This window comes from Carassius carassius, chromosome 39 (assembly GCF_963082965.1).
Source record: "Carassius carassius chromosome 39, fCarCar2.1, whole genome shotgun sequence".
Taxonomy (NCBI): domain Eukaryota; kingdom Metazoa; phylum Chordata; class Actinopteri; order Cypriniformes; family Cyprinidae; genus Carassius; species Carassius carassius.
In genome coordinates this window covers 18,651,031-18,664,462 of record NC_081793.1, presented here as the reverse complement: position 1 = coordinate 18,664,462, position 13,432 = coordinate 18,651,031, and the positions used below count along the sequence as shown (strand labels likewise).

General features: G+C 38.2%; 1 protein-coding gene across 11 annotated transcripts in view; it reads right to left on the bottom strand.

Moving 5' to 3' along the window:
* Positions 1-3,706: 3,706 nt before the first annotated feature.
* Positions 3,707-13,432, bottom strand: part of LOC132121547 (voltage-dependent T-type calcium channel subunit alpha-1G-like) — a 130,545-nt gene continuing 120,819 nt past the window's right edge. For 10 of the 11 annotated variants that reach the window (XM_059531050.1, XM_059531049.1, XM_059531054.1 and 7 more), the window contains 3 exons: positions 9,094-9,283; positions 8,835-9,004; positions 3,707-5,284 (listed from right to left, as the gene is read on the bottom strand). In XM_059531050.1, coding sequence (XP_059387033.1) covers positions 4,430-5,284; positions 8,835-9,004; positions 9,094-9,283 — 1,215 coding nt within the window. In that variant the 3' untranslated portion in view covers positions 3,707-4,429. Of the gene's footprint in view, positions 5,285-7,733; positions 8,090-8,834; positions 9,005-9,093; positions 9,284-13,432 lie in introns of those variants that run through there. The other variant, XM_059531059.1, reaches the window with a different exon arrangement.

Below are 13,432 nucleotides of genomic sequence, written 5' to 3'. Positions count from 1 at the left end.
TGATTAAATGTATTTTTTGGCAGATAACATAAAACAATGTTATTCCCTGTTCTTAAAACACGCTCTAATGTTCAGCTCAAGCTTCTTTTACTGTATATGTAAACACATATAAAATTCAACATGTTTACAATTTTTGGTATTGAGGGCATGAGTCATGAGTATTATCATTCACTTTTAAAATGATTTTTTTATTTCTTTATTTCCTTAGATACTTGTGAATGTAATATAAATCTTGCTGTTTTTCTTTGACAGGATAATACAATTTTGATGTTTTTTGTGCAGACATCATGCAATGTCAGGTATTGGTTATGCTATTGCTTTCTTGTGCACCTCACTCCACAGAATAATTATGGGATATGGGATCAATCTTTATGAATTTCTCTGCACTAATTTATTGTACACATGAGAAAGAATGATAAATGAGGACAGAATGAGAGACTTTGGAATAAAACCACTGACAGGCAGAAAGAATATAAACATTTGAGAAAGATAAACAATTTATATATTTATTTTTTCATTCACAGGTCCAACAACAACAACTGCTGTTGCCCTAGAAGACCCAAGAGGTTCCTGGGGCCCTGAACTGCCAGCGCTAAGGAACCAGATACAGTGACTACAACAGGATAAAGACTTTAACAGGCTCAGACCAGGTCCGCAGGCTAGACCACAGGGTCCTGATTCCTGAACTCCTCATTTAAGACAAAACAAATGGCGTTAAGGTGTAATTGAATGATAGTTAAACATACCAAAGAAAGTTACCTACCCTGTCTTTTTTGGCTGGTAAATGTGGCCTTTGAGTTTTTAACCCACCTAAAATGTCTCTTGAGGTGTTGTTTCCCCAAATGTTCAGCCAAGTCATCTTACCACAATCTTCAACGGGAACTGCGTCATGTTTTGGAAGTCACATTGATGGCGTCAGCGTGTTCAGTAAATGAAGTTATCATAGATTTTCCAATACTCATCTACTGCATGGAGGAGCTTGAATATCAAAGTTCCTCAGCTATTAGGTTTCGTTTTAGGAGTGGGAATCCAGGGACAAGCCGAATTGCTAACATGATCTACATGCAAAGAAGCACAGTGGAGGTTAATTGTCATTTCCTCCTGGGGATGTTTACCAACATCTTCAATGTTTTCCTTTTCCATCTGGTCACTTCAAGATGTTTTCCAGGATTTTGCAGTTTCATGGAAAAGCTGAGTGGGAACGTCATCACCTTCTTTAAGTGTCAAAGAAGAGTTTATACTCTGATATGTTAGCCAACTGTTTGAAGTATAAAAGTATTAAATAATATAGCAAACAGATGGCACTTTCCATTTGCATTCTTTTGTATTAGCGTCACCTAGTTCAAAATATTCCACACTAAAGATCATATTGTAGGTGTGATCGACAAAGGACAAAAAAGCAGGAAACTATACGGTGCTTACCCCCCCCCACACACACGCACACAGTGACATAATTTATATAGTATAATAATAAATTAATACAAAATATTGTACTTGTTTTTTGTTTAAATGAATTTATAAATTAAATAATTAAAAAAGGGAAGAAAAATTTAAATACACATCTAAATTAAATGATTGAACAAAAAAAAAATCATTAAAGGAGTAATGTGGGAAATATGCTTCAAAGACTGGGCAAAATAGGGATGAAATCCAAAAAATCTGTCAATAACTTGCTGCTGACGTGCACGAAAACTAGCCATTTATTGGGCATTTCTTGTCCTCCCAGATGTTTTGTTTTTCCTTATTTCTATGGTGTCCTTTACATCTATTAAAAATAACATCTTTATTTGCCTCTATATTTTTGAAAGGTATCTTTTCTTGTGTTTTTGGTCATCCATTTTGTCAGTGCTTTATTATAGACTTCTATGATTGCTAATTCACAACAGAAGACGATTATTAGGTTGAACGTTCAGAATACGATTCCATCAGGTTCAGCACGAATTTCGCGAATGGACAGCGACTCTTAAGTAGCACGTAGAACGCGTTCATGTCAAGTAAAGTTTTTGGGAAAAGTGCGTGGAATTGCGGCGAGCGTTTATAACCTTGCACGTTGAGAGCGCTCTTCAGAGCTAAGATACATCGTTATCGGGAAACTCGACCCAGATCAGATTTAAGCATTCATTAAAGTGAATCGGTTCAAAGGAGTCATTAGTTCACAAATCGGACGAGTCATTAGTGGACAGATATGCTCATATGCTGCGCGCATATAACGTTACTCCCAAATATATTTTTAGGTCGCACAGATTAAATTTCAGGAGCATATAAGACAAAAATGTTGGCAATTTCGAGCCTTGTAGAAGCTGCTAAACTTTCTAGCTAGAAGTAAGCAATAAACAACATGGCGTTACTTTGCTAAGTTAGCCCAGAATCGTTTAACATTAATGTTATGGAATCATGACAAAAGTGATCAATTGATTGGTCAAATTTTACTAGACCTGCATATAAAAATGAAAGACAATATATTGGATTTGCTTACATGAATCACCCGTGTTCACTGTCTTCGACAGTCAACTGAAGCTGTTCACATGAGTAGATGGTTGGGTGTGTGCGCATTCAGAACGGTGAATGCCCCCCCCCCCCCCCCCCACACACTTTTTTTTTTTTTTCTTGATTTACGAGAGCATCATTTTCAGGTCGGAAAAGCCGGATTTTTCCGGAAGAATCACACCCCGAAAGATGTCCTTGAGGTATAATTACACACCACTATTAAAGCATTTATATGGTAACCAAATGTCTTGTGCAATGCAGAGTTGTACAGAGCATCATTTAAGTGCTTTGCACATCCAACAATAATTATGAACACCATCCTGATGCATACCACTCACAATGCATTCTGCCCATGCATAATTCAAGTGGGAATGGAGAAAGCTTATGTCAATTGCTGAAGTGAAACGAGTAAATCATTCAGAAATTGGTCCAATGACAAAAACAAGGTTCAAACACACTGAAGCCATATACAACATATACAACATCCAGGGCTATGAAGCAAAAAAAGGGTATATTACAGAGTTGGACCTGAGTTTTAAAGGAAGGAAATTATCTTTCAAAATAATTCATAATAAACTTGATGAGGATAATCTTTGCACGGTAGTTCTTAATTTAAGTGCTGTTTTTCAGGTCATTAAGAGCAGAGAGATGAAAGCCGTGTTTCTTGTATATTAAATACATTTACAAAACTTTGATTTAACAAGACACCCCATTTTCTCATAGTTTACTCCCGGTCCACTTTCAACCTCAATGCAGAATTTGAGTCATGTTTTATTTATTTTTGCTGGTCCTACAGCGCAGACAGATCTGCCAAGCAAAATGGAAAAATAATCCTCTCAACATTTTAATTCAAGAACAAAGTTCTTGAGACTACTTTAATGACAAAATGTTCAAATGTTTTGCTTTTCTCAGATTTCTTTGAATGTTAAAATTTCACACAAATATTGTATGAGCTGTACTGATAATATAGCATTTATTTAACTAGATTAAGCTGGTGTTCAAAAATGTGCCAAAAAAATCAGAAATTAAACCAGATATCCAATGAAATGTAAAAGAAATGCTTCTCTGGTTTTCTGTGCCTTGAGTGTGTTTTGCAGTGATTTTCTGCTTCATGAATTCAATTAATTCAAGTATTTGTTCTCTTCCATTAGAGTAGCGCGCTATCCATTCTGCAGATGTGTTCAATAGACTCTTTAGTCAGGGCACACCAGTCTAATGCTTGTGCTTAAAAAACAAAGAGCTGTTTAATGCTTTATTTTAAAGAGATATATAATATCACCATTATTATTATTAATAATAATAATAATAATAATACCATTATCCCTACAAAAACATGGATCCCAGCATTTTGAAAAATTCTCTTTCTTTTTGTCTTTGTTAAAACAAGAAGGCTAAAAAATTCTACGGTGAAAAAATAAAGCAAACAACAAATGATTTAAACATTGAGAAAAAGAGAAAATCACAAAAAGACAAAACTATAACAAAAATTGAAAAAAAGTCTACATCCAATAATTTAAGAAAATAGTGTCTCTAAAACGTTCATATTGCTTTATACCTTCATCAGTGCCCTTTAGGGAGTTCAGCAATACAGTGCTGTGAAGTCTTCACAACGGTGAGTAGGGGACGCCCTCCCCTGGGCTCTGCGCTCACCTCCACAAGGAGGTCATGAGGTTGCCTAACAGATCCGCTGGCATCTTTGAGGGGAGAGAGTCCCGTTATTGACTTGTTTAATCCTCAGCAAAATGTCTTTTTGTGTTCTTTTGGCAGTAGCGAAAAAAATACAAGGTATAGTTACTATTCCTCATGATCATGGAGTATTCACCATTGTTGCATTTAGCATTATTACTCTCTAAGATATTATTACTATTACTATCACCATCACGGATACACAGAGTGCATCGTGTCATGTGTGTGCGTGTGTGTGAATGGGTAAGTCAAGTGTTCAGTGCTCAGAGCTTGTTTTCTCAAAAGACAAGCTAGGCAGAGTCAATAGCTTGGAGTTCGGGACGCACTCTTGAGGCAGCCCATCTCCTCCACCCAAATCAAATGAGTCTTTGGAGTCACTGGAATGAGCTCGCCTCCTCAGGCAAGTGTCCCGAATTGGCAACGGGGGTGGCACCATCCCCAGAGCAGCATGAAAGCCTCCCGGAAGCTTGGAACCTTCGGGTGGATCCACAGAAATGCACGGCGGACTCATCTTCTTCTTGCGGCTGCATGGTGAGGACTGTTGCTGGAGGCTATCGGCATGTGAGACGAAGCCGGAGGAGATTGAACTGCACTGGGGACTGCTTTGCATGGACGAATAAACCTCGATGGAGTGCCGACGTGGGTCCTCAAGCCAGGACAAGGGCCGTGGTAACAGCAGAGATCGTTGGCCCTGAGTGTCCACACTGTGGTACTTCTTAAGCTGACGTCTTGCACCTTGATCTCCTGTCCCTTCTCTGATCCCATCGTCGCTCCTCCCTGCAAGCCCCGCCCGGATGATTCTGGAAACCTCCTGATCCACAGAGTCTGTTTCCTCCTGCTTCCTGGCGGCCGGGGATGAGAGGGGCGGAGAGCAGGAACGACTGGAGAACACATTATACTGATCGAAGGGGTTGTGCTGCGTGTGGACACTAGGTCGCAATGGTTTTGGGGAGGCGCCTGGTGTGGCAGGAACCAGGAAGAGGGAAGGCTGGTGCTGCTGCTGAGGTGGAAGGTTGACAGGGGGGTCCGACAGTTCCCTGAGCCCCAGGGGACCCTCGTTTTCCCCTCCCTCTGTGTATAGAGTCTCCTGAGAGTCAGCACTCACTGCCACCTGAGGAGAGCAGGGACGGGAGGAGGTGAGGGGAAGGTAAGGGGTAACATTAGGGATTAGGACATGAACAGGTGAGAGGGAGACTGGTTAGTATGAGATGTTAGGGTTGTAGAAGCCAGTGGAGGGGGTGGGGGGGGGGGGGGCGTGGAGTTAGAGTGGAGTTCACCATTAGCATTGCACTCCACAAGCTCTCTGCTTCAAAGGATTTGAGGTGAAATTAGAAAAATAGAGAGACTGCCTCAGGGCATCTGTTTTAATGCATTCATTGCCCTAATCATAGGTAGCCAACATTTAGAATCTGATGTTGTTGTTCTTCTTTTTTAAAAGTTTGTAACAAACTTGAATGTATCAAATTAAGTAACTTGCCACAAAATGTACCAAAACATTCCGGCCAAACGTTAAACCTTTAAACCGACAAAAATAGTGCTTAAATTGTGCTAGAAAGGTCAATAACACTTGCTTAATAGCAGTTACAAATTATGAAGTAAAATTCTTAATTCAACAACTAGTTAACCACCAGCTGAAAACATTCTTACACCTTTTAGTCTCATGGGCGGTCCTAGGGATGGGCTTCCAGTGCTTATGCCCCAATATATATATATATATATATATTGTAAAACACTTTTATAAAAACCATGACCAAGGCCATGAACTTCACACCCTTTGGTAAAGCAACAGTTTTTTCCCTCAAAAACACTCATATAAACAGTAAACTAACTTAACCAAACCACTGACAATGACAAGTGAAAGTCACAACACTACTGTCAACCTGAACACAGCTATAGAAAGCTTTTAGGCATGCATGGAATTTTTGGCATGCATAGAGATGAGACCTTTTATTTTTTATATCCAGTAATATATAAATATTAACTTCATAAAAATGATGCCTTACTTTAAAGTTTATATTATTGTAATATTTAAACAAATGATTATTCATATGTATCCTCAGAGGTTTGGGCAAAACATGAATATCTCTAGACCCTAGAACCGCCCCTGGTCATTCTTATTGCTTCCACTGGTAGGAAATGTATGTTGTGTGCACTTTCAACAAAAACAGAAAGTGTACAGACTATTGGAGAAATTGGCAAATAAATAGTTGTCTTCCTTTTGCTCTATATCTTTGTCTCCAATTTGACATCAACTAAACGGACACAATGCCCGAGTGGCAGTACTGTACATGCCACTGCTGTGTGTGAAGTCACATAGGTGAAAACTTACAATATCAATTGCACTTTCAGAGAAAAGTTTGTAACAGATGGACTGTTTTAACTAGGGCAGAGAAACATTTACCCTACAAAACTACAGGCACTGTTTGGCAGACTGCACTCTGAGCCACTGGGCTACTGCAACAGACCACAAAACCCATGTCTCTTCCTGGGGTCTCCTCTCTCAGAATTCTACCTAAAACTGTCACTTTCTTTTAATCAAGGGAGTCCAAGAGAGACACTGGCCCCAGTAGGAGAGAGGTGGGTGGGTGTTTTGTGAGGGGCTAAAGATCACGAGGAACCATGTCAAATTTGGACAGTTAGCTAACATAAGTAATAGGCAGAGCCATAAGCGTTCCTGTTCTATGATGAAACTTGTAGGGTTAAAACTATGCTGCCCCCTAGTGTCAGGAAATTGATTTTACATTGCATGACGAATGACTGACTAAATGGCATGTCCGGAAAATCATATATATATATTTTAATAATGTGATGTATTATGGTTTATATATATATATATATATATATATATATATATATATATATATATACATATATATATATATATATACATATATATATATATATATACATATATATATATATACACACACACACACACACACACACACACACACACACACACACACACACACACACACACACACACACACACACACACACACACACACACACACACACACACACACACACACACACACACACACACACACACACACACACACACACACACACACACACACACACACACACACACACACACACACACACACACACACAAGGGAAGTCGTGGCCTAATGGTTAGAGAGTCGGATTCCCAATCGAAAGGTTGTGAGTTCGAGTCCCGGGCCGGCAGGAATTGTGGGTGGGGGGAGTGCATGTACAGTTCTCTCTCCACCTTCAATACCACGACTTAGGTGCCCTTGAGCAAGGCATCGAACCCCCAACTGCTCCCCGGGCGCCGCAGCATAAATGGCTGCCCACTGCTCCGGGTGTGTGCTCACAGTGTGTGTGTGTGTTCACTGCTCTGTGTGTGTGCATTTCGGATGGGTTAAATGCAGAGCACAAATTCTGAGTATGGGTCACCATACTTGGCTGAATGTCACTTCACTTTCACTTTCACACACATACATATATATATATATATATATATATATTTTTTTTTTTATATATATATATATATTTTATATATTTATATTATATATTTTTTAAGTTAATGTTAAAAACAAGAAGCTAAAGTCACAGTTTTAATACATAATTTTGGGAAGATTTTCATAAATCATAATTACCATAATTAAAATTATCTGTGTTAATTATTTCTGTCCAATCCTTCAATTCCTCTTGATCTTTACCCTGCAGTTTTGGCCTTTACAGTAGACATGTTGAAATGCATTGGACTGGAGGAATGGGATTTAAGGGTTGTGGTAGGAGAAACAGGGAAAGATTTTGGGACGGAGTTCAAGGATCTGTGGAGCAGGAGGCCAGCTGACCCAAGCAGCCCATTCCGGCTCTCTCAGAAACAGGAGTATCTGTGCCTCAGGAGCAGCTCGGGGTCAGGCTTGGGTTGTACCATGCTGAGCTGCTCGGAGTAAGTCACATTAGAGGGTACGAAGGGCAAAAAGCAGCAGAAAAAAAGGAGAGAATGCAGGAAGGATTTAGAGAAGAAATATACTAGCCAGAGGGAGAGATCAACAGTGCAGATATGTCAGACTTCATACCAGTTGAATTCCCATAAGTCTCCAATCAAAATCCAGAGAAGACGAGCAGAGAACACTGTTCTGTTACAAAACCTAGTGAGCTTCCTACAGAGGCAACACAGTAATATGCCGCTCCTGAGGTTATTCCAACTTATTTTGATGTTTAAAATACCTTAATTCAGCCAGATTCTAAAGTTGAATCCCAAATGCAAATGTACTATATTATACAAACTGAAAAGTGTTATTATACTGTAAATTGTAATACCATACGATATTACTAAAACTGTTACAAAATGTTACAACATTACTGTTTTTACTGTACTTTTTATCAAATACAGTAAATGCAGCCTTGGTGGGCATAAAAGTCTTCTTTCAAAAACATTTTAAATATCTTTCTGACCCCAAACTTTTGAATGGTTGTGTATGTGGCGGTTGAACATATAAGAAGCATTATATTATGTACTGAGGCAGCTTACTAGGTTTTGAAACTGAGCTACTATGTGAAATAAAAAAAAAAATAAAAAAAAAACAGGATTCCTCACCATTTGATAACAGAATAGACTCTGCAAGCAAAACACATTTCTAAGAAAGTAGTGAAAGAACTGAGAATACTGAACCTGAACTGACCTGTCTGCGTAGGGTTCGTGTGAGAGTGTGTGCCCGGCGAGGTGGGGGGATTCGTGGAATGCTCTCTGAGTCTGATAGGCTATGAGGACTGATCGGTCTGAACAGATCGGTGGGCACAGTCAAGTGCTTTGTGGGTTCTTCTGTTTGAGACTGGATAGAGCCTGTAGAGCCTGTGTGAGGAGTCATTTCATATTACACAATTATTGATTTTTGTATAAGAACCACATTTTAAATTCAGAAATAAAATGCAGTGCTCTACCTGTTTGAGTGAGGTGAGGTGAAGTTGTGTGAGTACTGTGGGTTGAGTTGGGCTGCAGCGGCAGGAACATGTAGCTGTCATTGGGCAGAGAATGTGTGCGGCCCACTGAGGTCTTCTTCACGTACAGTAAGTGCTCATCCGCTGGCTTGTCTGGTTGCTGGGGGTCTGTGGGATCTGCTGGAGCTGTGGTCTGAGGGGCATTAAAAGGGATGCATGTCAAGGTGAGAGCTGGTACTTGTGTTTGGAGCATCAGGGGCCCCTTATGAACACATGGACGCACACGCACACACATTGTCCCTAATACATAGAGGCTGGACTGGTTAGCATACAATGAAAGGCAAACATCACTGTGCACTAGATACACAGGGAGGAGACTGATCAAGAAACATGCTCTCATAAATCATGTTGTATGAATGCAAATATATATTTCTTTTATGAATATTTACATCTAATGAATTGTTCATATCAATGTATTATATACTGTATATACATTTAAATTACAGATGGAAATATGAACATTCACTATATATATATATATATATATATATATATATATATATATATTTTTTTTTTTTTTTTTTTTTTTTTTTGTGAATTGCCTCATCCAGCTCACAAAACTGAATGATTCATGAATCGGATTGAATCAGACACACTGACTCTGTTTGGACATTTTGGTCTGTAAATCTGTTAAATGAGTCTTAAGAACCTAAAATTGAGATACAGAGAACAGTAAACAATAGTAAGAGTAAATATATATATTTTTTTTTTACAATTTCCACATTCATATTCACAGATTTCCATTGTTTTGTAATATATATATATATATATATATATATATATATATATATATATATGTATATTTGTCCATTATATTCTGATCATTATTTGTGATTAAATGTGCTTTGAGTAAATTTGCTCCCTTCCACTTTAGTTTAGTTTTTGATCTTTTTTTGTGGTTAACATTTATATCTCACAACAATGGTATTTTTATCCTGTTTTATGGACATTGTGAAGTTATGCAAATCTCCGTGCACATTTTTCTGCCTTTTTTTCATCCACATAAATACAACAGAAAAATTTGAACAGGCTGGATCTAAATCTCACTCATCTGAGAGATGCTTTGTATAAATTATTTATGGGTCTATGGGCATATTCCTGAGACAATGAATATGAATTCAATTGCAAGGTGACAGAAATCATCAGCCTCCTCCCTTCAGAAGCTGCACCCAGAGCCTGTACTACTGTAGCTGGCAGACAGCAGAAGCCAACCCCATACCACACTCCTGTATTCTTTCAAGAAGCATGGTACTAGGATGAAACTTCACTTTTAAAACACAAAAGATAAGACAGCTAAAATCATGAAACAAAAACAAAGAGACACGGGCAGATATGCAGACAGATAGATTAAGGATGCAAACAGGAACATCTAAAAAGTATGAAGAGACTAGATGGTGAAGAGATTCAGAAATGGCCTTTAGATGTGTGGGAGGAAGAATATGGACATAGCTGCAGACCCCAAACAGGAAAGGAGCAGATTGACAGGCAGTAATACTACTCTACTGGACAGGACTGGACCATACAAACACCAGGCTGGTGCATAATGTACAGAGAGAGGGAAAGAGAGAAAGAGAAAGACGCATAGAAACCCCCAAAGCTTCCAAACGCACTTGCCTCTCAACTGCATAAAGTGATTATGAAAAAGGTGCTCTACTTTTACAAATTCATCAGACTACCAAGTGTCAGAAAACAGATTACTGGCATAGTTTTGGTATAAATTAATCATACATCCCTGGCATGGCAGGTATTTAATAAGGTTACACATGCAGAGAGTAGCACCAGTGTTAGGGAAGCTTGGAAACTAGTTTGTTAATATACAAGCTACTCATATTATAAAGTAGCTAAACTACAGTCGAGATGCTCTCTTGAAGCAGTAGTTGGTTAAACTACAAGCTACTGCAAGAAAGTAGCTATATCTCTGGAATAGTTGATTCTGGTTGATCATTTGTTGCATTCAAATGTCAAACATACTGACCTCTACACAAATTAAAGTTATATTATATTATATTATATTATATTATATTATATTATATTATATTATATTATACTGAACTCTAAATGTAATATCTATTTATATTTAATGTACACTAACTTTCAAAAGCTCAGTTAGATTTTTCTAAATACATTATTTCTTTTATTCAGCAAGGATGCATTACATTGATCAAAAGTGGCAGGTGATTTTTCTATTCAGCAAATAAACCTGAAAAAAAAAGTACAAAATTTCAACATCAAATCAACATATTACAATAATTTCTGAGGAATTATATGACTATGAAGACTGGAGTATCGACTGACAACTGACTGAGCTTTGCCACATAAAATACATTAAATAACATTTTTAAATATATTAGAACAGAAAACAGTTAAATTGTAATATTCTTTTTTTATGCAGTCTTGGTGAACACAAGATGCTTCTTTCAAAAATATAAAAACACGTACCGATACCAAACTTTTGTAACTGCAGTGTAAATAAGCAGAAATTATAGTGATTAACAGCAGCAATTGACAAAATATTATATAAATGTTATATATAAAGTATAGCAATATTATTATAGCATTTTGTCAGCTGATACTAAAATAGTTTGTCACTAGAAAACATGCACTTATTTTAAGGTAGCTACTACAAAATTTAGTTGTTAGGTTAGTAGTGTCACTACGATTTGACACTTTTAGCTCAGTAACTATACAAAATCATGTACCACAAGAAACCAAGGGGACTTTCAAGGTACCACTCTGAAGAACATTCAGCTAAAACTGTGTTGTAACTACAACCCGAATTCCGGAAAAGTTGGGACGTTTTTTAAATTTTAATAAAATGAAAACTAAAGGAATTTCAAATCACATGAGCCAATATTTTATTCACAATAGAACATAGATAACGTAGCAAATGTTTAAACTGAGAAATTTTACACTTTTATCCACTTAATTAGCTCATTTAAAATTTAATGCCTGCTACAGGTCTCAAAAAAGTTGGCACGGGGGCAACAAATGGCTAAAAAAGCAAGCAGTTTTGAAAAGATTCAGCTGGGAGAACATCTAGTGATTAATGAAGTTAATTGATATCAGGTCTGTAACATGATTAGCTATAAAAGCTTTGTCTTAGAGAAGCAGAGTCTCTCAGAAGTAAAGATGGGCAGAGGCTCTCCAATCTGTGAAAGACTGCATAAAAAAAATTGTGGAAAACTTTAAAAACAATGTTCCTCAACGTCAAATTGCAAAGGCTTTGCAAATCTCATCATCTACAGTGCATAACATCATCAAAAGATTCAGAGAAACTGGAGAAATCTCTGTGCGTAAGGGACAAGGCCGGAGACCTTTATTGGATGCCCGTGGTCTTCGGGCTCTCAGACGACACTGCATCACTCATCGGCATGATTGTGTCAATGACATTACTAAATGGGCCCAGGAATACTTTCAGAAACCACTGTCGGTAAACACAATCCGCCGTGCCATCAGCAGATGCCAACTAAAGCTCTATCATGCAAAAAGGAAGCCATATGTGAACATGGTCCAGAAGCGCCGTCGTGTACTGTGGGCCAAGGCTCATTTAAAATGGACTATTTCAAAGTGGAATAGTGTTTTATGGTCAGACGAGTCCAAATGTGACATTCTTGTTGGAAATCACGGACGCCGTGTCCTCCGGGCTAAAGAGGAGGGAGACCTTCCAGCATGTTATCAGCGTTCAGTTCAAAAGCCAGCATCTCTGATGGTATGGGGGTGCATAAGTGCATACGGTATGGGCAGCTTGCATGTTTTGGAAGGCTCTTTGAATGCTGAAAGGTATATAAAGGTTTTAGAGCAACATATGCTTCCCTCCAAACAACGTCTATTTCAGGGAAGGCCTTGTTTATTTCAGCAGGACAATGCAAAACCACATACTGCAGCTATAACAGCATGGCTTCGTCGTAGAAGAGTCCGGGTGCTAACCTGGCCTGCCTGCAGTCCAGATCTTTCACCTATAGAGAACATTTGGCGCATCATTAAACGAAAAATACGTCAAAGACGACCACGAACTCTTCAGCAGCTGGAAATCTATATAAGGCAAGAATGGGACCAAATTTCAACAGCAAAACTCCAGCAACTCATAGCCTCAATGCCCAGACGTCTTCAAACTGTTTTGAAAAGAAAAGGAGATGCTACACCATGGTAAACATGCCCCGTCCCAACTATTTTGAGACCTGTAGCAGAAATCAAAATTGAAATGAGCTCATTTTGTGCATAAAATTGTAAACTTTCTCAGTTTAAACATTTGCTATGTTATCTATGTTCTATTTTGAATAAA